Below are 25370 nucleotides of genomic sequence, written 5' to 3' on the forward strand. Positions count from 1 at the left end.
AGAGGTATATTTTCTATCATTCACATTTACACATCGTAAGGTTTTGCTCTTAGTCCCAAAGAGATTCGAACTCTTGAAATCTCAGTTGAGTAATTTTTCTTCTCATTTATTATATATCATATATTTCTAAGATTATCAAATCGAACTTGCAGAGTTTACAGTGATGGAGTGAAAAAAGAAATTTGCGTCTTGTCACGATCGAATCTTGTTAAATTTCACCTTGAATGATAAGCCACTTGTCTTTACCAAAATCTAGGTTTTTCAATTTTTTTGGGGTAGATTTACTAAAAAAACTGTTCTGGAGAGGGTGTATGTAATTTTATCGTTTATTATCTTTTACATTTTCGAAATTGATTATCTTCTTTTGGAATAAGTTAGAGAGGGATGTCGGGTTCAATTAAAGATGCATGCAACGACGCTTGCGTTAAAGTTCCAGCTACCATTATTCCCTACTGAGTCTCGCGCTCTTGGAAGTTGGAAGCACCAACAAAAGGAGAAAGAGGTCAGGAGAGAAGGTTAAGTGGTAAGCAAAAACATGAGCATGAGGGGTCAATTTTACTTGCAGGTGCCATCTCGGCAACTTGTTTTTTCTTCTTCTACTACTACGAGAAGACTCCCAGAAGATTGGAGACGAAAAGATCGGTTCCCAATTCTTCATTTCCTGCGAAAATGCTCCAACAGTTCGTCATCAGCTTCAGGTGATATTTGTTATTTCTACTTCTTCCCTTCTCACTTCAATTTCGATCTTTCGATGCCCGTTATACATTTAATTTCTTTGCAGCTTCGAATTCTCTTCCATACCCTGCTTCTTCCTGTTCGATTCCTCTGCGTAAGCTTCTGTCTCCCCTCTTTTCACTTCCAGTTCTTGATTCATTTCGCTCTAATAGTAGGTCTCTCGCTGTACAACAGTTGAGAGCGCCAGATCTTCTGTAGGAAGATGTCTACCTGAGAAGGCTTTGGATCCCTTCGAACCTGATCAACCCTCAGAAACGATTCATGAGGTCATTCAGTTGCTCTCCCCTCTTCTATTGCCTGAATTTCTTTTAGTTTTTTCTAATGTGTGAAACAGGGGATTTTTGTACTTTAATTTGTTTGTTGGGCAAGTAGGACATTCTGATATATTTTGGGCTTGTACAGGAGAATGTAAAAAATGAGAGTGGCTTTTTGCAGCTTTTAAAGGGAGCGAACTCTATTCTCCCTCACGTAGTCTTTGCAAGTACAGTGTTGGCTCTTGTTTATCCTCCCTCGTTCACATGGTTTACAAACAGGTTAACAATATTCTTTAAGTGAATTGGATGGCCAATAAATTATGCATTAGTGTTCTCTGTTGCTTTACTTCTTTTCCTATGCCAATCCTTTCTTGTTACTTCTTTCTGTCACTTTTAGTTCCCCTTCTGACAGAGTTTCTTCAGTCTTAAGCACAGTCAAGTGTTGCTTTACAGTTTGCTTTCAATGTTCAGTGCTTAATTTGGTGTCACTTGTGCTTTTAATGCATTGCAGTTTGATTTTTGAGCTTAATTTGTGACAGTTTGCTGACTTGAATCTTAGTTGATGGGACAAATGTTTGCCTCTTGTGATTTCATAACTGTGTTTACTTCTATATTTAACTGCTTCCAGTTCTTCCTCCAAGTTTATGTTACCCAATGATGTTAGAAACCCTACCATTTAAGACTTTTTTTTTGGATGAATAAATAAATATATTAAAGAGGAAGAAGGAATACAAGGCCTTTAAGCAAAACACTGAAAAGGAGAACCAAGACCCCAAGCGACAACAATAAGCCTGTTCCTTGGGGTATCGACAACAGGGGGTGGGGAATAGCTACCAACCATTTAAGCTTAGGAGCTGTAATATTGAAATATGGAACATTCGATTTCCTTTTCAGTGCATCCTGATATGTGGGTCTAGAAAGTTTCTTTATCTTTGTATCAAACAGTACTTTTTTACACATTTTTTTGCTAAAAGTGTGCCTCTTCTCGGAAAAAAGTCCTCTGCTGTGCACAGAGCAGTGCACCTTCTATACTGAACAGAAGGCTGGGATTAAAAGGGTAATTTTAAATTAAAAAAATCTTATAACTTTGTAGTTGCTTTGTTTTCTCAACCACCCATTTGGTATATATGTGCACTGTTGTGCACAGCAATGTCTTCCCCCTCTTCTCTGGGTTTGAGTGTAAGGAAGTGAGATTTTGTGATTCATGATTTTTCCTCACTTTGGAAAGGAAAGTATGCATGAGCACTTTCGCATTCATGAATAACAACTTCATGTGATTCTTCTTGGTTTTTACTTCTTGTGATGCTAACATGAAATGCCTTTACTGACTGTGTGAGTCGTGTGACTATCATAAGTCTTGGGATATCATCCAGATTTAGGAGCTTTCTTTGGCTTGTGGAAATCAATCTCAATCAGAGCTTGATGAAGAAAAACAAATCCATTGAACCCAAACACCACCATGTATTTGTGCACATTCATAAAAATCCAAACTTCTATTACAGAGGAAACATGTCCCTTCTTCAGCCCTCTCTCAGGGAATCCCCTTGTGAGAATTTTAAATTCTTTTGATATCCATAGGCGGAGAATTTTAGCCCATGGTTTATCTTTACTTGCCTAGATACTGTAACCAAGTTGAAAATTTAAACTAATTCACAGTGTTCATGTAAAAACTGCATGCTGAATTTGTAAGAAAATGTTTGTTTTTATTTTTCTTTCAACTTTTATGAAAATCATTTCCCAGGTACTATGCACCGGCACTTGGGTTTTTGATGTTTGCTGTAGGAATAAATTCACGTGAAAAGGATTTTATTGAAGCCTTCAACCGACCTGCCGAAATTTTATTGGGATATGTTGGTCAGTTTGTTATAAAGCCTATCCTTGGATACATTTTTGGTACAATTGCTGGAACAATTTTCCATCTTCCAACACCTATAGGTGAGCAATTCATTTTTCTCATTCCTTCTCTTCCAAGTAAGGTGAAAGGAGGCTATATTAGTGGTAACACATGTATGAATCAGGCGCTGGTGTTATGTTGACTTCTTGTGTTAGTGGGGCTCAGCTCTCGAATTATGCAACTTTTCTGACGGATCCTTCCTTGGCACCCCTAAGCATTGTTATGACATCAGTATCTACTGCCACCGCCGTGCTTGTTACACCAACCTTGTCATTGTTGCTAATTGGGAAAAGGTTGCCTGTTGATGTTAAAGGGATGATCTCCAGTATTCTGCAGATTGTAGTCACACCAATTGCTGCTGGGCTGCTTTTAAATAGGTAGCTGTAATTTCAAAACTTTTTCTTCCTGTAAGTATCTTTTGTATTAAAATGAGCAGCAAGAAATCATGGACAAAGACGGAAACAAATAAAAAACAACACAAAGATCTGATGTGGTTTGTACACTAACATGATGTGCTACGTCTATGGGTGAAGAAGATCTTTCACTATGAACGAAAGAAGATTACAATGGGGATCCCCCAAGTTACCAGAATGCGTTACAAAGTTCTCTCCTAAAACTCTGAAGTGAAAATCCCCATCACAATGACTCCATAAAAGAACTTGAAGGACATATATATGGACTGCAAACCGGATAAATTGGTCGACCCATGGGGTTAGGTTGTACTGTACCGAAGCCCTCTACTTCCATCATAGATCTCAAAAAACAGGTCATTGGGGTCGCACGTTAAAATATGTCGGTGCAGGTCAATTATTGAATACTTGGTAGAAGAATTTGGGTCATACATAACATTTTGAGGTTTTCCTTGTTATGTTTTAATATGTAGTACATTCACATAATTATTGGTTCCATGGCAACCATTACTTGGGTGGCTTCTTCATACCTCCACTTGAATTCTAATAAGAAATTCCCACATTTGAGTCTCTAGGAGCACTCTGAGTTGTAGTAGAAACACTATCCCTGGGCAGCTTGTCCCCAACACTAACACTGAAGTCTTTGGTAGACCGAAGGAGGGATAGAGTAGAGCTTGGTCGTTGAGGATTTAATCATATATTTTGTGGAGTATATTAACTGTTAAAATTAAGGTGGCAAAAATTTGTCTATAATTTTCGATTAGGTAGTGTATAAAATTCTTTGAAAATGCAGAATAGTACCATTTGTTGGCTTCTATTGTTGGATATCTGATGGCAACTGATGCAAGCGTTCTTGTGTCTTGTTATGTGTCCCATATGATGATTCCAATTTACTATCATATCACATTGGTGGTTGATAATCTCTCTGTAAATTTTAATTTTTTTTTTTTAATGGTGTAATAGAATGATTATTTCAGTCTGAAGGTTTTTGTTGTTTTTTTCTCTCTTTCTGTGCATGAAAGGCTCCTTCCCAAGGTTTGTGATGCCATCCGGCTAATATTACCTCCACTGTCAGTGTTTGTGACGGCCCTCTGTGTTGGTTCACCACTTGCAAGAAACATAGAGGCTGTAATGTCCCCATTTGGACTAATCATTTTATTGCTCGTTGTTGGATTTCACCTATCATCATTCGTAGCTGGGTATGCCCTAACAGGTCTTGTCTTCCAGAAGGCATCTGATGTGAAAGCCTTACAAAGAACAATATCCTTTGAAACAGGTTTGGCATCTTGAGTCGTCTATTATTTCTGAAATTATTTGGGAACTAACTATTTGTGCTTCTGTAGGAATGCAAAGCAGTCTTCTAGCTCTTGCCCTTGCAAACAGGTTTTTCGAAGATCCACTTGTGGGTGTTCCTCCAGCCATATCTGTAAGTCATATACATAAACAAATGACCAGTTTTTGTATGCAAGCACACTAAACCAAATTCCTTATTGCGAGTGGCTCCATCACTCCAAGCTTTGTGGTTAGATAGTGATGGACTTACCTTCTTTAATTTATGTTGTGTTAATGGTGGTCAACGTAACAGTACTAATCAGTACTAATGGATCTTGGTGAATCATGGATATTCATCCCTGAAGTTCAGTACCATATGGAAAATGAAATCCACAATATCTAACCCTTTATTGCTAATCTTCAGCATCAAACTTTAGCCTGTGTCTTCATGCTGTTGGCCCCTGCTTTTATCATCAAAGCAAGCAGTCTTCCCTATTGCTGATGTGTTTTGTTAAGAGTTTATAAAGCTTCTGGTCAAGCGTGAGTGTGCATTGCTGTTTCCATTTGGGGAGATTTGTGTCTAGAAACTAATTCTTTTGAAAAAGATCTCAGGTCCTCTTGAGTTGAATAAAGGTTCATGATTGAAACATGATTAGACTAATTCTGTAAATGTTTTGCCTCGTAACTTTTTTATATAGTTGTAGAACATACCTTTAATATGGATTAAGTGGTGTCTCTATGGTAGAATTGATTAAATTTAGTGTCCATTCTTCCAGATGTGGACTTTTCTGCTTTGGCTTATTGAACTATCTTTTTTCTTTGAAGTTTAGTTGATTTTTTTTTGTTCTTTGAATAAAGCACAGATTTCATTCAAGCACTACACAATGCATGGTTGTGAGGTTTTATATTCATTGAAGTGTTTTAAAATTCCCTATGCTTGACAATTCTGGTCAGCATTGGGTTGGATGCTGATATACTTTGAATTTGCAGGTTGTGATCATGTCTCTGATGGGATTCTCTCTCGTTATGCTGTGGACCAGAAAGAAAAAGACTGTCCTGTAGTAGAACAATATGCTCCTATGGTGTTCACTAGTCAGTACCCTACGAGTCATTAGGTTGATATTCTAGGCTCCAGTGGCATGACTTGCTAGTGGCACACGTGAGGTGGGAACCTTTAACAGTTCTCGTCCATGCCCGGAAGAAGTGCAGTTGAATTGATAGCTGCAGCTTCATGAGTACCTTGCATGATCACATGTAATTAGTTCTCGTCCCAAAATTAAGATACACTTGTCATTGGTGACTTTCTGGAGATACATGGTGATGAGTTCTCTACATTTTGGCCTGCCTGCCTGCATTTGTATTTTACGCCATTGCTGTTTTTTCATAGGCAGATTCAAGGCACATTAACCTTGCAGTGTTATCAACTGCCAATAATTTGTCAGATATTGTTCTCAGATTGTCAATTGCAGTACAACACCGTCTTGTAACAGAAGCATGGTTTGAAATTGCAAGAAATGAAAAATATGTCGACAATCATCCATGATCCTGACTGTCGTTTGATCATGTATCTTAGCATTCAGAGGCAAGACATTTTGTTATGGTTACTTCAACCTCTTAAGACACCCCTGATGGTTGATGGCTTATGGCTGATGGCTCTCCTTCCTACATTTGTTCTTGAGAAAACTCAGATTAAGCACAGATTGGGCTCCTCTGTGCTGTGGCGCAGCAGGGCGTGAGGCCCACATCAGGTTGCATTGCTGCCCATGCACTTCCCTTGTGTTGGGCTGCATGTTCAGGCCAACGGGGTCATCCAATGTATGCTGAAGGCCCTGGCACACCACAGAATAGCCAGATGCGATTGAGTACATGGAAGTGTTATAGAGCTGTTTGGGTGTTAAGACTTTGGTCAATTGTAATTGAACTAGGTCCATGTCCTCACAGAATACACCAATTCAGTGATAAAGTTAACGACTCCTACAACGGAGCAATAAATTATGAGATAGATAATATATGGAGAAGGTATGGAAAGATGGAAGTACAAATCCAAGTCCTACATTGAAAACCGTTGAAAATTACATGACTAGCTATTTTCAAATTTCATTTTACTAAATTAGCATTCGATATTTCAATTAACAAAACTAGTTAAAACCAATTTTGAATTTACAAAACTAACCAAAGCATGGATTTTCATTGTCTTTTAACCCTTAAAATTTACCATATCCACACACTGGACAAGTTGGGATTCCAAGAAAAAGATGATAATTGATATATCGATGTGGTTAGTTTTAAGGATAAAAATGTTTGAAGGCATTGAAACTTCGTTGTCCTAATTTGTTTTATTTAAAAATAGCAATAAATCATAGAATATATAAAATTACATTTGAGCAGGTGAGATGAATGTTTGAAACCCAAGAAGGCAAGAACTTCATCATTTTATCTCTACATGGAAAACCGTTGCCACTGTATTAAAAATATTTTCACCATCCCTACATTTGTTTGGAAGAAGAGAAAAAAAGGTGGAAAAAATGAATCGAGTGTGCACCACTTTTATGAAAGTGAGATGCATTGGATTTGGACCTCATGGAGCATGAATCCGCTCTACTTTCGGTTGGAAAATTGTATGGTTGTTCTCTTTTAATTCTATCCCAAGCGCCCACCACTTGGCTTGCAAAGCCTTACTTTCTTGCGAGATTTTGGTTTTGCAGCCATGGCCGCAGCGGCATTGTTACTCTCTCCCAAGCTGTTCGCCTCGGCCTCTTACCAACCCATGCGAACTGTTAGCTCGTCAACCCAACAAAATTCCGCTCGCCTTCCACAGTGGTCTTATTGTAGAAATGCAAAACCTTTAAAAACTATTGTTGTCAATGTTTTCTTGGAATCAAAGTGCCTTAGCAGCTCTTGTCGAGGTACTACTTTGCAACTCAGCCAACATGAAAATGCTGTTCATGTATCAGGCGTGGTTTAATGGTATGGGTTATCTTCCCCTCAACATCTGTGCTTAAAACCGCTTTGTTCCTTTGGAGCTGTCTGTAGTTTGATTGGTTCTTTCCCTTTTGTTCTTATAGGATATAGCTATCTTATATTCTTCTTGATCAGGATTTCTGCAATGGCTATGGTGTGGCAACATGGAGATCTGGGAATGAATCTCGGAAAGGGCTTTCTTGGGGTACGGTAAGCTAGTCATAGACTACCTGCATCTCTACCTTTTGTTGTAATTGAGTTTCTCAGTTTGCTTTGAGACGTTTCTACGGTTTGTTTCGAAAATTCAGTAGTTACTTAGAGGTATCCTCTGCAATTTAAGTGTTGTCAAATACTCTACCAAACTCATGCTAACTCCCAACTTTGTGGCAGATTCCTTATCAAAGGTTGCCCATTCAGTTGAGCTTTCGAAAACTTGGCAGAATACCAATGCTTGGCTTCACTATCGAATCTTTTTATTTTTCACCCTGAATGATAAGTAACTTGTCTTTATCAAGATTTAGGTTTCCCAACCTTTTTGGGAAAAAACATTGTCTTGGCAGAGGGTGTATGTCATTTTCTCGTTTATTGTCTTCCATTTTTCGAAATTGATTATATTCTCTTGGAACAATTTAGGTAGAGATGTCTGGTTCAATTATAGTTGCATGCAAGGACGCTTGCGGGTCCTTGCGGTTCCAGCTACAATGATTCCCTTCTGAGTCTCTGGTTCTTGAAAGTACCAAAGAAAGAGAAAGAGGCGAAGAGAGAAAGAGAAGGGTAAGTGGTAAGCAAAAACTTGAGCATGAAGGGTCACGTTTACTTGCAGTTGTCTTCTCGGCCACCTGTTTTTCTTGCTTCAACTACTTTGAGCAGACTCCCAGAAGATTGGAGACCAAAAGATCGGTTCCTGGTCCTTCATTTCCTGCGAAAATGCTCTAACAGTCCATCATCAGCATCAGGTGTTATTTGTTTTCCTTACTTCTCTTCTCACTTCAATTTCCATCTTTCAATGCCCATCATCAGCATCAGGTGTTTTTTGTCATTTTTACTTCTCTTCTCAATTCAATTTCCATCTTTCAATGCCCATTATGCATTTATCTTGTTTGCAGCTTCCAATTCTCTACCATACCCTGCTTCTTCCTGTTTGACTCCTCTGCATAAGCTTCCCTTTCCATGCTTTCCACTTTCCTTCCAATTCATGATTGATTTCGCTCTAATAGTAGGTATCTCCCTGTACAGCAGCTAAGAGCGCCAGATCTTCTGTGGGAAGATGTCTACCGGAGAAGGCTTTGGATCCCTTTGAAGCTGATCAACCCTCAGAAACAATTCATGAGGTCAGTCAGGTGCTTTTCCCTCTTTCATCTTCTGAATTTTTTTTTTGGGGGCTTCCTAATTTGTCTATTTAGTTGAATTAGAACATACCCTTAACCTGGATCAAGTGGTTCTCTCTGGTAGAATTGAGTAGTCTATGCTTCCAGATGTGGACTTCTCTACTTTGGCTTGTTGTACTATCTTTTTTCACCGATGTTTAATTGAACTTTTGTTCCTTGGACAAACCACCGATTTCATTCAATCACTACAGAATCTGCATGGTAGTAAGGTTTTCTATTGATTAAAATGTTATAAAATTCAGAATTATGGTCAGCATTGGGTAGGATGCTGATATACTTTGAATTTGCAGGTTGTGGTCTTGTCTCTCATGGGATTCTCTCTCCTTATGCTGTGGACCAGAAAGAAAAAGACTGCCATGTAGCAGACAATATTCTCTCGTTTTGCTGTTTTCATATGCAGATCCAAGGCACATTAAGTTAATGGACTGCCAATAACTTCTCAGATATTGTTCTCAGGTTTACTTGCAGTCCAACACTGTCTTGTAAAAGAAGCATGGTTTCAAATTGCGAGAAATGAAAAAGGTGTGGACAATTATTCATGATCATGACTGCCGTTTGATCATGTAACTTAGCATTCAAAGACAAGACACTTTTGTCATGGTTACTTCAACCTCTTAAGACGTTAACCACCCCTGTTGGTTGATGGCTCTCCTTATACTTGTCCTTCGAGAAAATTCAGATTAAGCAGAGATTAGGCTTCTCTGTGCTGTTCCACAGTGGGGCGTTAGGCACACATCAGATTGCATTGCTGCCCATGCAATTCCCTTGTGTTGGGCTGCATGTCCAGGCCAGCAGGGTCGTCCAATGTATGCTGAATGCCCTTTGCTATAGCACCGAGGAGCCAGATGCGATTTGAGTACATGGAGGGTGATAGAGCTGTTGAGTCTGGATCACCTTCCCTTCAGGGGAAAACAACGTGCTCTCCTGACACTTCTCAACGACACAACACGGGTGTGGGTCCCACCTCTGATCCCCCGATGACGAGGTGATTAAGACTCAGAGGGTGTTTGGGTGCTATGGCTTGTTAGTCCGTTCTCCTTGATCAATTGTGATTTGACTACGTACATGTCTTCACAATGGTATGGTTAAACTGCTCCCACAATAGAGCAATAAATCTTGAATGGATAAAATTATAAGAGTTGGGGGGAGGGGGGGGGAAAGGTGTGGAGAGACAAAAGTTTAAACTGAAGACCTCCTTGGTCTTATTGCTTCTACATGGAACACTTTCACTTTCAGCATACGAATTCCCATAGTTCATTTCTTCTTAAGAAAGGGCAAGAAGGGTCTCATTAAAAAATCTGTTCGGCCTGATAAAATTGGCCTGGTCCGGACCGGTCTGATACAACCCATCATCCGGCTCAATGACGGTTCGTATTGGTAAAGATTCATCAAATTGGAAATTTTCTTGTTTTTCGAGTAAACCAACTCCATTGCCTTGGCTCAACCTTTGTTTGGTCGTCTCTTCTAATTCTATCCCAAGCCCCCACTTTTAACTCTGCGAGATTTTGGTTTTGCAGCCATGGCCTCAGCGGCATTGTTACTCTCTCCCAAGCTGTTCGCCTCGGCCTCTTACCAACCCATACGAACTGTTAGCTCGTCAACCCAACAAAGTTCTGCTTGCCTTCCACAGTTGTTGAACACTTGTAGAAATGGAAAGATTTTAAAAACTGTCGTCGGCAATGTTTTGCGGAACCAAAGTGCCTTAGCAGCTCTTGTCGGGGTTGTTTTTGCCCAAACACTTGATGGAGCTCCTTCTGCTTCTGCTTCTGAATTTCCTTTATGGGGTACTACTTTGCAACTAAGCGAACCTGAAAATGCTCTCTCTCTACCTACCTGGGCTGTTCATGTATCCAGCGTCGTCGAATGGTGTGGACTATCTTCCCCTCAACATCTATGGTTAAAACCGCTTTGTTCTTTTGCAGCCGTCTGTATTTAATTGATTCTTTCCCTTTTGTTCTGAAAGCTATCTTATTTCCTTGTTAATCAGGATTTCTGCAATGGCTCTGGTGTGGCAATATGGAGAAAAATCTGGTAATGAATCTTGGAAAGGGCTTTCTTGGGGTATGGTAAGCTAGTCATTGACGACCTGCATCTCTACCCTTTGTTTTGATAGATTTTCTCGGTTTGTTATCCTCTGAAACTTCAAGCGTTGTTAAATACTTTAGCAAAATAATGTTAATCCCAGCAAAATGGGGATGACTGGAAAGACAAAGAAAAAGAAAAAAAAAAAAAGAGGTGCACAACAATGACAATAAATCAGCAATATTGCAACTAAATGGGGTCAGCTGTATGGATCTTACCCTTCAAACAGCTCTATTTGAGGTCATACGTAAAAGGCAAGGCTTAACTCTGCGGTCTTTCCTCACAACTTCTCTCGTGCTCCTAGTTCTTTTACAACCTTCAATTTGAATCGGACAATTCCTTCATGCTGTTTCATTCCAAGGCCTCCGTTGAACAGGGCCATGCCCCATGAATGACTTATGCAGCTTATCTAGTATCAGGGCAGCTCCCAAATCAGCTATAATGTGGTTTTTCCTCACTTCATCAACTTTCATCTTAACATACTCATCTTTGCTACATATGGTTTTGCTTTATGAACTTCTTAACTACCGATATTCTACCTTATACATCATAGCTGATTGTGCAACTGTCCTTCAAACTTTTCTTTTACACTTTAAACCATTCAAGATTTAAAGCGTCCCTCTAAATTTGTGGAAAAGAAAATTGCTGCTTGTATAAATTGTACTCATGATCTATGTCCATGTTGAAGTCAAACTGATAGCTGATTTGGTCTTAATATGTGCAACAACTGCTTCGGTCTTTATTTTTGTCTTGTAGTCACTAATCAAAGTCTATTATTTCTTTCCAACAGATCTGATAAGCATCGATATGACCTCCATTTCTCTCTTGAGCTCTATTACTTGGACACTTCACATGCTGCTGAAGTACCTTACTTGGCACATGCCACCAACACATCATGGTTATGGATTTGGGTATCCAAAAATGCACCTTTGACAGAAGGTGTTTGACCACAATTAAGAAAAGTAGATTTGTTACCGCACCATGGGCACCTTCACCATGATTTGACTAAATTCAGCTGAGTATCCATGCTCCTGCAGTTTTTTCGGGATTCCTCTCATAGCCTAAGTTTTGCGGGTCAATTATATCTGACTCCTCAACGCATACCCTGGTCAACCACTCGTCACATGTTACATGCCTCAAAGATTGGACATGCCCATCAATTGCTAGACAGAAAATAAGTGATGAATTGAGGATTTGAATAACCAGACAAAGGACCTTTGATGCAGATGAGTCATGTAAGCTGGATAAGGTTAATAGGTATTAGGCCTTTGATCCCATGAATCTTTAATGTTATGGCGGGAATATGGGTTTAACGTTACAAAGGGGGTTATCCTCAATATTTTAGTTAGAGTCCATATTCGAGTTAGTTTTTCTTTCATTATTTTAATTTTCTAGTTTGTTTATATTACCTTATTTGTTAAGGATTGGGTTGAGCCTTTCCAATTTAGTGTATGAGTTTGTTTTTGAGTCATATATGTAAGTTTATGGGAGCTACAACCTAGAACATGATTTGATTTATGAGATTAAGGAAAAGAAGAAAGAAGAAAAACCACATAGTATTGTGCTTTGATCTCTGAGAGAGTATGGTAGATGCCATTGCTGAGAGACCAAAATTTGGTGCGAGGCTGATGGTGGGAGACACGAGTTGGAGAAAAACTACCTTGTCTCCTTCCCTTCTATGATTTCTTGTTTCTTGTTCCAAAATTTCTTGCAAATTTGTGAACTGATCAAAGTAGTCACTTTTCATGGAGTGGAGGTTTGCGATCCACATGTGGGCTGATCTATGGTGACCTCATTGTTAAACATTTTACTAAGTTCATGTGATGTTAATCTAAATTTGGGGTTGCTAGATATTTCTCCCGTTTACATCTGGACCTATTGTTTGGGTAGGATGATCACATGTATTCAACCTAGATTGACCATATAGAGCTGGAGTTGGAGTAGCTCAAATTGATGTTCAAATGAGGTCTTCAGGTTCCCGAGTATGGAGAAGTTGCTTGATTTGGAATGAGGGATCTAAAAGAGCCATGGCAGGCCTAAATAACCATAGGGGAAATTGTGAGGAAAGACATACTTAGCCTAAGCCTCATACGAGGTGTGACTTCGGATAGAATTTATTGGAGAACAAGGATTCAAGTTTCCAACACTATTTAGTTGGGATAAGAACTAGAGACTGTTATGAAATGTGGGTTCACATAATTGGCTGCCAGTTGAGTTGCCACATGGTAAAAGAATGAGGCCTGGGATAGGTCTCTCTCTTCACTTTATATCAATTCCAAGAGGGGGAGGAGCAAGTAAGTAAAATTATGACTTGTCATTATTCAAGGATCAAGATTGCAGTTTGAGACCCAGTCGTTTAGGCCCGAAACCAAGAAATGTTGAATCTTGTTTCAAGGTTTCGACACTAAGTTTCAACTCTGGGGCTTCCTGGAATGAGACAGGGTTAACCCTGAGTTTCAACTTAGATATTTTGATCACTGTCGACTAAAATTTACTTCCACAAGACCAAGATCATATCTGAGAGCCACTGTACTAATTTTCAAATATTCTTAGTAAAAGTGAACTGAGGAAGATGCTTTAAATGTTCGATCTTTCTTTTTGAGATTCTACCCTATTGTAATTTCGTATGGCACAGGTACCCCTGCTTGGTGGAGCATTTTGTGCATGCACATGGCATTTCTTTTATAACTCCGAGTCCCTTGAGGTAACCAGCTTTATCTTTTTTCTTTGCATGGAAATCTTTTGAAATTCACATGCATCAGTGTTTGGATATTTTAGAGTTTTTTTTACTGGTGCCCACTGAAGTGGGCCCATAATTCCTGACTACCCACTTAAGTGGGCTAAATTGCACAGTGTCCACTTTGCACTTTATGTAAAATTGCTAGTTACCCACTGTTAACTTTTCTGTTAGTTTGAAACTAAAATGACCATTTTGCCCATATATGTGCTGGTAAATATAATTTTTGCTAAAGTGGAATCCAAACCCGACAGTGGAATCCAAACCCAACAAGTGTGTCCTCAGGTCCTTCTTCGCTTCTACAAAAGTCAGATATCCTCAATGCAGTCCTAACCTAACATCTTCAGCCCCACTACGGTTCACTAAAGTGGAATCCAAACCTGATAAGTGCGTCCTCAGTTCCTTATTCACTCCTATGAAAGTCAGATATCCTTTATGCAGTCCTAACCTAACATCCTCGGCCCCACTAGGGTTCGCTATAGTGGAATCCAAACCCAACTAGTGTGTCCTCAGTTCCTTCTTTGCTCCTACAAAAGTAAGATATCCTCTATGCAGTCCTAACCTGACATCCTTGGCCCCAACAGAGGCATGTCCATGCAGTAGTTGCAGAAGCGCTTCATCTAAAACAGCTGTTCTTCCAGCATAAACACCCAAAAATCCTTTAAGACAGAAATCACATCAATTTGTTTCAATCAGATCAAAACATGTTGGATTCTATTAGGAGTCTAATAAGAGTTTGTATAGGAGTTAAATTAGAGTTTGTATTCATGTAAAATTCTATTCCTTGTAATAGTATACTTTCCATTTAATTATAAATAGAGGGCTTGAGATCATTGATCGATAAGCCATTCTGCCAAACATTGTATTTCTACATGGCATCAGAGCCTAAATACGATTAGGGAAGTGAGAGAAAAAGAAAAAAGAAATCCATCGCCCTTTCTTTCTGGCAGCTTCGAAATCCAGAGTGTCGAAATCCATCGAAATCCAGCCTCGATTAGGATTTTTTTTCTGCAAAACCCATCGCAGATTTTCTCCAATTGTTGCAGAATTTTCTGCGCAGAATTTTTCTCGCAACGATCGCAGAATTTTCTGCAACTATCACGAAATTCTCGTAACCTATCGTTCGATTTGGGAAGCGACCTACCTTCTTCTTCGATTTTTTTCAAACCCATCGCCAATCTTCGCCCTCTCATGCTGCAGTTTTTCAAGACCGTCTTGGTCGCCAAACTGAAATGAAAAAATAAAAGAAAGAAGAAGACGACGATTCAGTTCCATCTCGATTCAACAAATAAGAACAGAAAACAGAGGAAAGAAGAAGAGAAGAAGAAATCAGCAACTTCTGCTGCTTCTGCAACTGCAACAGCTTCATCTTCAACTCCTGCTACTACCGCTGCTCCTGCAACTTTTTTTCTCTCTGATTCTTCATCTGAAGCCTGCGATTCTGAAGCCTGGTTCTTCATCTGAAACCTGCGATTGAGGTTCTTCGATCAGGGTTCTGCTATTGAGGTTCTTCGATTAGGGGGTGTTCTTCTTAAGCCTGCGATTGAGGATCGATTCTTCATCTGAGGTAATTCGATTAGCCCAAATAAAATAGATGTTTGAGGGTTATTTTGGTAAATTTGCATTACAAGGACTTATATGTAAATTTGTATAAGTTCTTAGATTTATTTGCAAATTCAGATTTTTCAAGGACATATTTGTCATTACTGAAAAGAAAAGAAAAAAAAGAGAGGGGTATTTATTCTTTTTTTTTTAGGTGGTTTGGTTGTTGCATTCTGCGACATTTCAGTTACTTTGAAGGGGTGAAGACTGAAGAACTGCAGACAATTCTGTCAACATGGCAACCACTGATGGTACTACTGCTCCCACTGGCTCCGAACATTACCCCATTTTTCATTCTCTTTCCGTGAGATTTGATGGAACAAATTATTTGATCTGGTCTCGCTCTGCTTACCTGACTATTGCTGGAAGATGACTAGTTGGATACATTACGGGCACCACTATCAAACCCACTACCGCAGGTGTTTTACAGGATAAATGGATATCAAATGACTCCCTTATTATGTCATTCCTTTTGAATTCCATGCATCCAAATATTGCTCGGGGTTACCTATTACTTGATACTGCAGCCCAAATCTGGAAGGCTACTACTGAAACCTGTGGACAGTTGGGGAATGATGCACAGGTTTATGAGTTATGAAAGAAGCTTCATGAGACTACCCAAAAGGAACTGACTGTGGCCCACTATTATGCTGAGTTGCGCTCTCTTTGGTAGGAGTTGGATCATTATGGGGATTATCATCCCACTAACCTAGATGATGTGACTACTTATAAGAAGCACATTGATAAGATTCGGGTATATGACTTCTTAGCATGTTTGAATGTGGAGTACGATCAAATCAGAGTGCAAGTCTTAAGTCGTTCTCCCTTTCCTACACTAGAACAATCTTAGGCTCTTGTTCAGTGTGAGGAAAGTCGTCGATTAGCCATGCTTCATACTCCTATTATGGAGAAATCAGTCTTACAGTCTGTTCATACTAAATTTGATCCTGCTAAGGAGATTGTCAAGTGTGAGCACTGTCACAAACCATATCATACCAAGGCAAATTGTTGGAAACTGCATGGGAAGCCTGCTGATTTTGAGCAAAAACGAGCACAAAGAAAGGGAAAACCAAAGGCTAATCTCTTTGAGACAGTTTCCACCACACCTTCTGCAGACGTTGGTTTTTCACAAGAGGAGTTCACTACTCTGCGACGTATTATGCAGTCTTCTACCGCCGGTACAGCTTCGAACACTGCTTCCTCTACTACCCATACCAACTCCTACCTTGCTACTTCAGGTAAAACTTTTACAGGCTTTCAAGCTTCTTCGATTTCTACTCCTTGGATCATTGATACAGGAGCCACAGATTATATGACAGGTTTATCCACCTCTTTCTTTCAATATTCTCCAACTTCTGGAAAGGATAAAGTTCGCATTGCTGATGGCTCCTATTCTTCCATTGCTGGAAAAGGGACCATTCAGCATTCTCCATCACTTTCTTTGTCTAAAGTTTTACATGTTTCCTCTTTCTCTACTAACTTGCTCCCTATCAGTAGTCTTACACATGACTTGAATTGTAAAGTGACATTTTCTCATCTTACTGTCTTCCAGGATCTGGTCACAGAGAAGGAGATTGGACGTGGTAAACTAGACAATGGACTTTATTTGCTCGAGCCGATTGGAGGATCTACTTCTGCTTTGACTACATCTTCTAATCCGGTCCATTCGGTAATATCAAACCTTCATCAGTGGCACCGTAGGCTAGGTCATCCCCCTTTAGGAACTCTTAAGAAAATATTTCCTGATTTGGTTTCTTCTTGTAATGAGGATAATTTTTTTGTGAAGCTTGCATTTTTGTGAAGCAGACTCGTTCTACCTATTTACCTTCCCTTCATAATAGGAAACCTGTTCCTTTTATGTTAATTCATACTGATGTGTGGGGTTCCTGTCGACGTGTGCCTATTACTGGCCATAGGTACTTTGTTACTTTTATTGATTGTCACTCTCGTTCTACATGGATTTATCTTTTAAAACAAAAAAATGAGGTTTTTCGATGTTTTCGTGATTTTCATAATATGATTAAAACTCAGTTCAATGCCACTGTGAAGATTCTTCGCAGTGACAGTGGCACAGAGTATATTGATGGTGAATTTCAAAGATATCTCTCTGATTCTGGCATAATACATCAAACCAGTTGCGTTGATACAGCCGCCCAAAATGGGGTTGCCGAAAGGTAGAATCAGCATCTCTTAGAGATAGCCCGTTCCATTATGATTACTATGAATGTACCTGACCAATACTGAAGTGATGCTATACTCACTGCTTCTTACCTTATGAATAGGATGCCCAGTAGGATACTTGGTTTTAAATGTCCTAATGAGATTCTTCAGGGAGCCTCTTCTTTTGTTATTCCCCCAAAGGTTTTTGGATGTGTGTGTTATGTCAAAATCACAGCCCACCAGAGTGAGCTGGCTCCCTGTGGCCTACTCTGCATATTTTTTGGGTATTCTGCTACTCAAAAAGGGTACAAATGTTATCATCCTCCATCCAGGAAAACCATTGTATCCATGGATGTAATTTTTCATGAGTTTTGCCCTTACTATACACCTCTCTAGGGGGAGAGTCCTAGAGGAGAGGTGTTCTTTCCGACTCTAGATCTTCCTATCACACGACAACACAACTTAAGAGTCTCAGAAGAGTTTCCGACCCAGGGGGAGACTTCAGCAAGTATACCTGAGGACTCTAATCTTCCCCCTTCAATTTCTGAACCATGTGAAGAACCTAGCCAGGGGGAGACCACTCCTGTGAGACACACTGTTGGGGTCTTTCAAAACCAAATTGACCAGAATAAGGAGGTACCGACTTATTAGAGGAAGAAATACAACTGGCTATAGCAGGTGGAGAAATGTGATACATTACCACTTCAGTCTCTTGCTCCAGAATCAGATTCTAATGAGGTATCTTCTTCTGATCTTCCTATTGCTGTTAGAAAAGGGGTTAGATCTTGTACTCAACATCCCATAGCTAAATATGTTTCTTATAACTCTTTGTTTGACTCCTACCGTGCTTTTATATCCTCTCTGTCATCTGTATCTGTTCCTAAAAGTTGGCAGGAAGCCTATGCTGATAAGAGATGGAAGGCCTCTATGGTAGAGGAAATGTAGGCAATGAAGAAAAATGACACTTGGGAGCTGGTTACACTTCCTCGAGGAAAAAAACCAGTGGGCTACAAATGGGTATTTGTGGTTAAACAAAATATGGATGGATCAGTCAACAAGTTGAAAGCTAGACTAGTTGCAAAGGGGTTAACCCAGACCTATGGGATTGATTATCAGGAGACCTTTGCCCCTGTTGCGAAATTAAACACTGTCAGAGTTCTGTTGTCTGTAGCTGTGAACAAAGACTGGAACTTGCACCAAGTAGACGTAAAGAATGCCTTCTTACATGGGGAGTTAGCAGAAGAGGTTTATATGGAAATCCCACATGGTTTCTCCGATGACAATACTGCAGGGGAAGTTTGTCGATTGAAGAGGTCTCTCTATGGGTTAAAGCAGTCTCCTAGATGCTGGTTTGGACGCCTCCTGAAGGCAATGACTTCTATTGGGTACAAGCAAAGCAATGTTGATCATACACTATTTGTCAAGAAGTCAAGTACTAACATCACACTTCTCATTGTCTATGTAGACGATATTGTCATTACAGGGAATGATGGTGAAGAAATTCAAAAGTTGAAGGACTTTCTTGGCAGAGAGTTTGAAATTAAAGATCTAGGGAAGTTACAGTATTTCTTAGGAATTGAGGTGGCTCAATCAAATAAAGGTACATTTCTATCCCAAAGAAAGTATGTCCTAGATTTATTATCAGAAGTGGGAATGTTGGGTGTAAAGCAGTTGATACCCCTATTGAAGCTGGAGCTAAATTTAAAGAAAAAGAGGGAGAACCAGTGGACAAAGGAAGATACCAAAGGCTGGTAGGGTAGCTTATTTACTTGTCCCACACCAGGCCAGATATCGCTGATGCTGTAAGTATAGTGAGTCAATTAATGCATGATCCATATTTAGCTCATATGAAGGCTGTTATCAGAATACTACAGTATTTAAAGGGAACTCCTGAAAAAGGAATACTTTTGTCACTCAGTGATAATCTAAAAGTAGAAGCATACACTGATGCAGATTGGGTTGGATCTCCAGATAGGAAGTCAATTTCAGGTTACTGTACCTTTATTGGAGGTAATCTAGTTACTTGGAGAAGTAAGAAACAGAATGTGGTAGCTTTATCTAGTACTGAAGCTGAATATAGAGCTATGGTTCGTGGAGTTTGTGAGCTACTATGGTTGAAAGGCTTGCTGCAAGATATTGGAGTCCAAGTTCCAAACCCTATGATGTTATATTGTGACAACAATGCTGCTATTAGTATTGCTAATAATCTAGTGCAACATGATTGAACTAAGCACATTGAAATTGACAGGTTCTTTGTCAAAGGAAAGTTGGAACAATGGCTTATCTGCATGCCTTTTGTAAGATCTGGAGACCAAGTAGCAGATGTTTTCACTAAGGGTTTGAAAGAAAGAGATTTCCTTCCTATTGTAGGCAAGTTGGGCATGAGTAATATCTATGCCTCAACTTGAGGGGGAGTGTTGGATTCTATTAGGAGTCTAATAAGAGTTTGTATAGGAGTTAAATTAGAGTTTGTATTCATGTAAAATTCTATTCCTTGTAATAGTATACTTTCCACTTAATTATAAATAGAGGGCTTGAGATCATTGATCAATAAGCCATTCTGCCAAATATTGTATTTCTACAAAACAAGATAAATAATTGGAACATACTAAAAGCTACGAATTATGTTTAATATGAAAAGAATAGTACCTGCTCAGAGCTCAAATGTGCCGACCATGAAAGGGAACGACCAATCCTAGAAAGCATCATCATTCACTCAATCCGAGCATGAAGCTACATACAATTAGAAGGAGAAGCTCTCTGAAGGAGGAGGATCAGCGATCAAACAAGCGAAGGAAGGGGAAGATTTGAAGGATTCATGGATGAACAATGATTAGATAGGATGCGAATGAAGAACATGAAGAAGAAATCCAGAGCTGAAGTTTTAAACAAGAAAACTCAGAGAAGAAACTCAGATCTACAATCCAGGTCCTGTTAATGAATCGAGTAGGATTCAAGGGCTTCTTTTTGTAAATTTAGAAACTTAAAATCCTTAGATATAAAAGACAAAAGTTATATTTACCAACACATTATGGGAAAAATGGTCATTTAGTTTCAAACTAACGGAAAAGTTAACCTTGGGTAACTTGCAATTCTACAAAAAATGCAAGTGGGCAGTCAAGAATTATAGGCCCACTTAAATGGGCGCCCTGCAAAAAACTCTATATTTTGTCGGCCCTCATTTGGTGCAAAATAGCACAAGGTTAGCACTGATTCCAATCAACCCTGCAGGGGCCATGTGAAATAGGACTTTCATTGGAGTAAGCCCTTTGTGTTCAAATTCTAATAAATTGAATAAATAACAGTGGTAAAGATGTATTTTAGAATAATTAAAACTCTAGACATTACATTGAGGGAATTATAAGCATATTGATTATCCGGCAACATGTCAGGTCACCATAAGATCAAATACCACGTAGGTGGCTTCTGTCTCTTTTTCATTTTGAAGTGGACTTTAATGTGAAGCCAGTGGTAGCTAGCTTGTATATGAGGGACTGCGTCCCGGTTATCCTTTAATCATTGCAATTTTCTCATCTAGCTGTTCTTTTAATTGAGGCTTTGTTTCATGGTGGATGCGTTACGCCAACACTATGTCTGTGCACAGATGGCTAAAAACAATTCAAGCATATAGATAACTGAAAGCATCTCCCAGGTGTACCCAATACACAAGGCTCTTGCAACTGCAGGGTTTGGAAGGGTCAGAATCTACACAGCCTTACCCCCTGCTCATGGAGAGGCAATTTCCAGACTCAAACTCATGAACACTAGGCTGCAATGGAGCAACTGTGCTGTCCAGCCAGGTTCCATCCTTCATTTAAGTGACATGTACAATTTAAAAGATGCAGCTGGAGGAATATGATAGAATGCATGTATTCCCATATCTATACAAAAACATCAATCTCAGCTTTATTTCAATTAATTAATGGGGTCAGATATATAAATCCTTTCAAAGCAAAATAGCAAAAACTTATCTATGGTCAATTTATGCCTACTTACTAGGGCATCTCAAGGCCTCCCTTGTGCATGGACGAACCACCACATCAGCTCAAACTGTTCCATTCCTCCCTTTATTCTTCATAGTTTGCTGCACATTCATCTTAACATCCTCAGCTCTTCAACACATAGCTTTGCTATTAACTACCTAACATTTCATATATCATACCAGATATCATACCAGGGCAGACAACGGTCCTATAGAACTTTCCTTTAAGTTCTTGTAAGATATATTTTAGATATGTAAGAACTTCCCTTTAAGTTATTGTAAGATATATTTTAGATATATACATATCTGTATTATACTTTTTCTTGGATACTCAATTAAAAAGGTGGATTGAAGATGTTTTGTCTGTTATATGAGTAACTTGTATTTTCTTCCAATTTTCTGACGATTTTTGAATTTTTTGAAATGCTTCCAGTATTAGATGGATTGTCCATGAACTGATTTGGTAATGCTCCATTAATTCCAGGTATTGGTGGCCCTGCAGGCAACACTTACTGTTGTTGGTAACTTCACAATGTGCATTGCCGCTTATCGTATATACAAGTCCTGTCAAGGAGGGTCAGGGACTCAGTAGTATGTATTATCATGGATTTTGCTCTATTGTATGGTCAAATCTTCAACTATTTAGCCCTTGGTCGCTGTGGAGGTGATTTTTTTGGGGGTTGTCTACTCTATAGGTGAACTATTGGTCTTGACTCTTATAGCTATGGAAATATTATTGTAGCAACAGTTTCATGCTTGCAGAAAGTACAAAAAAGTGGAGCCTAAGTTGAAGTTTTCTTAGTAGTGATGAGACAATGCTAATCATAAGGGAGTTGAATGTTTTGGAGGGTACTGCTTGAAAGAGAAATTTCCTGTTTAAATTATTTCGGTGGCGGAAAGGAAAAAAATTTCTGTGGAGCCCTGTTCGTGGTGTGGCTTGATAATGTTGATAGTGAAACACTTACAGAATGCTTAGAGCTCAAGGAAATTATTGTTCAATCTGAAGTTGGATTGGAGGTGGATTGTCAATGACAGCATGTTACAGGCTGTTGTTCTGTTGTAAACTGAGAAATTCTATGGCAGGACAAGGATTTTTCTCAACATAGCCTAACCCACTGGTTGTAATATTATGCATCTTCAAGGCTAATCATCATGTGATCAGCAATGTCTTTAGAATTTCTGCTTCATTTTAACGGATTTTAGATGTGAATCCCATTTCTGTCTTTTAGGTTGGGGCTGTCTGAGAACTTTGACAAATTCCATGGACAGATCTTTATCAATACATAGCATGATGAAGTACTGAGTCCTCAATTCAAGCTAAACATGTAAATGGGTAATCCAGGCATGGGTACTAATTTGACCTTAATTATGGTGCATAAGAAAAGTAGTAACACTATCATCTCCACAACAGGCCAGATTTTTGTATAAAGACAAAATCCTGTTGGAATTTGGATGGAATCAAATACCCTAATCTGCTGTCTTCTTGAAGGTGCCTATGATTTGTCAGGTTGAATTCTTTTAGGACCCCAATGAGTGCAACCATCTAACATATACTGCTTCTACAGATGATGATTCCATTTACACCTACCTGCTTTCACTTTAAATTGAATGATCACCATCTGTATGGTAGTTGGGCTAATCTTGTTTAACTCTGATTCAAAGCTCAATCCAATAGAAGTTTCTTCTGCAAAGTTTTAATATGGCCTTGCCTAAAAATTAGTGATTCTGATGATGACTATGAACTAATCTACAGAGCAATCGATTGCTGAGGAGATACATGGGGTCCAGTTTGGGTGCCAGAGAGGGAGAGGATGTGGACCATATGGATGATGGTGTATGAATTGTCTTCATCAGCATCATCATCATGATTCCTGCATGTGAGCTACGTTAAAGGTGTGCAACAACCCAGGGCACTTGCCAGTGCTAGAGAAGGTTTGGTTTAGGATTATTCATTTCTGGTTTGACTAGCAAGTTTATTCATACCTTCATCAAGTAGCTAAGAGGCGAAGGCGATTGGGAGAATTGAAGAGAAGAAAACTGGGCATGGATTGGAGAGAGTGATGAATGCTGAGTGGTCCTAGTCTTCTCTTGGCAAATGGCTTTCCATGTTCAAAAAGACCATGATTTTGGAGGTGGGTAGTTTACAGATCCCTTAGATAAGGATGTACCAAGGTCGTTGTCTTCTGCTCAAATCATCTAAAGATAGATAAAAAAGGGAATAGAGCAAGCTAGAATCAATAGTATAGCCACCATAAAGTAGTATTTGACTCTAGATCCCTGTGTTCCAACTTAGTATTATGAGAGATTGGATAAAAAGGTGAAGAAGCTGAAGTAAGAATAGAAGTGAACAACCCACCGTTCCCATTAGATACCCCACAAATGGAAGAGCACTTATATTGAATCTGACACTTATTTGAGAGAGAAAAGCCACAGGACCATTGTTGCCCTGTGTCCATTCTAAATCTTCTCTTTCAATTTAATTGATGGTGTATAGGGGATCACTGATGCAACCGACCTTGGCCCATGCCAGTTTCAAGATAAAGGACCAACCTAAGTTGAAATCTTCTGTGTTGAGGACTGATCAGATGGTAGTAGCCCCTAATTGGATTGGAATAGGAACTGGTGGAATTTGGCATAAAAAACCTGTAACTTAGTTTCTGTATGTGATTGGTTTGATCCAGATTGACTGAAATTAGGATCTGGATCATTTTGGGCAATTCTAATGTGGTTTGGCTAGAAAAAATTTACACGCAGAATGCCAAAAATCTAGATTCGAAAAGGTGGGCCCCTGGAGGGGTGGAGTAGCTGACCCAAGTTGTTTCATAGTGAAGGAGAGGGACAAAAGTCACAAAACCATCATCGTGGTTATCTCCACCACCATCCTTTTAATTGAAGGGCAGGAAAGAGAGATAGGAGGGTTTGAGGCAGTGTAAGGTGTGGGACTAATACTGGAGGAAAGGAGAAGATGATGATGATGAGAATTCTGAGAATTCAGATAAGAGCAGAGCAGGAGATAGAAGCCAAAAATGTCTAATTGAGGGGGTTCTCACACTCGCTTTCCACATAAATGAGTATAGCTTCCCCTACTCGATTACATGAAGGAAGGGGGCAAAGAAGAAATCCAACCACATTCTCTTTTGATCCCTGTTGGATTCTGAAGTTTAAATTACCATGAAGTTATAATTTCAGTAGTCAGTAATAAATGTCGTTTAAAATATCTCACGATACAATATGATACTCTAAAGTGCATATAGTAGGTAGATTGCACAAAAATCTATTAGTTAATACAATAGAATCCTTGATATATGACGATGCATCTCTCAAAATTACCTAATTGATTCTTTATTTACTTTGATTATGCATATATGTTTGATGTGCTGGACTCTTAGGATGTGAGGAGTTGGGTCAAATTTACTGCAGGTTGTGGTTGAAACTGGGTTAATCTAAACCAGATGGGAGATTTTTACTTCATCACAACCCTTTTCTCAAATCGAGTTGGATTGGTACTGTGAGAATCAGATCAACCAATGACTCAAGCATGGATATGAAATGAAGAACTACCCAACCATAAGAAATTACATGCCAAAAGTTACAGTGGTCAATGGGTCTTCCCAATTTCAAGCTCCAGTCACTGTTGCTGAAACAGGAAACCTTCATTTCACTCCTACAATCCTGCTGTTAAATCTTAGAAAGGTTTTCATAACGCAGTACTCCTTAACTCAGAACTTTTTGAGAAAGCGAAATCCATGAAAAGTTTACGGACTTTCTCCAACTCCAAAAGCTGTACCAAACAAGTAATGCATAGCTTAATTAAGCAAATTTCTGTAGGTAACTCCTTTCCAACTTTCCCATGGGAACTCCAAAATTGAGATGGTGAGAAGTTTCCAGGGTAA

At 39.2% G+C, this 25370-nt stretch overlaps 2 protein-coding genes across 2 annotated transcripts; both read left to right on the plus strand.

Moving 5' to 3' along the window:
- The first annotated feature begins 80 nt into the window (after positions 1-80).
- On the plus strand, positions 81-6186 carry LOC149013714 (putative sodium/metabolite cotransporter BASS5, chloroplastic). Its single transcript, XM_089160261.1, has 9 exons — positions 81-698; positions 782-829; positions 910-1001; positions 1138-1268; positions 2731-2924; positions 3008-3260; positions 4316-4569; positions 4637-4719; positions 5556-6186. Exons 1-9 carry the CDS (start codon positions 536-538, stop codon positions 5625-5627), a joined length of 1290 nt encoding a protein of 429 aa, XP_089016387.1. The 5' UTR covers positions 81-535; the 3' UTR covers positions 5628-6186.
- Positions 6187-9335: 3149 nt separating this feature from the next.
- LOC149013715 (YCF49-like protein) lies at positions 9336-24214 on the plus strand. The gene is made up of 6 exons (XM_089158015.1): positions 9336-9436; positions 10432-10780; positions 10902-10980; positions 13632-13700; positions 16888-17004; positions 21962-24214. The coding sequence occupies exons 2-6, from the start codon at positions 10434-10436 to the stop codon at positions 22067-22069; spliced, it is 720 nt and encodes a 239-aa protein (XP_089014141.1). The 5' UTR covers positions 9336-9436; positions 10432-10433; the 3' UTR covers positions 22070-24214.
- Positions 24215-25370: the final 1156 nt, after the last annotated feature.

This window comes from Hakea prostrata, chromosome 6 (genome assembly GCF_041222555.1).
Source record: "Hakea prostrata isolate BN-2017 chromosome 6, UWA_Hpros_2, whole genome shotgun sequence".
Lineage (NCBI taxonomy): Eukaryota > Viridiplantae > Streptophyta > Magnoliopsida > Proteales > Proteaceae > Hakea > Hakea prostrata.

Bases quoted from the DNA above. Each gene is read 5' to 3' on its own strand.
- LOC149013714 (XM_089160261.1), top strand. From the start codon at position 536: ATGAGCATGAGGGGTCAATTTTACTTGCAGGTGCCATCTCGGCAACTT. The intron at 1,269-2,730 runs GTTAACAATATT...ATCATTTCCCAG, and splicing joins TTCACATGGTTTACAAACAG to GTACTATGCACCGGCACTTG. The intron at 2,925-3,007 runs GTGAGCAATTCA...TGTATGAATCAG, and splicing joins CCATCTTCCAACACCTATAG to GCGCTGGTGTTATGTTGACT.
- LOC149013715 (XM_089158015.1), top strand. From the start codon at position 10,434: ATGGCCTCAGCGGCATTGTTACTCTCTCCCAAGCTGTTCGCCTCGGCC. The intron at 10,781-10,901 runs GTGTGGACTATC...CTTGTTAATCAG, and splicing joins GTATCCAGCGTCGTCGAATG to GATTTCTGCAATGGCTCTGG. The intron at 17,005-21,961 runs GTAATATCAAAC...CATTAATTCCAG, and splicing joins CTTCTAATCCGGTCCATTCG to GTATTGGTGGCCCTGCAGGC.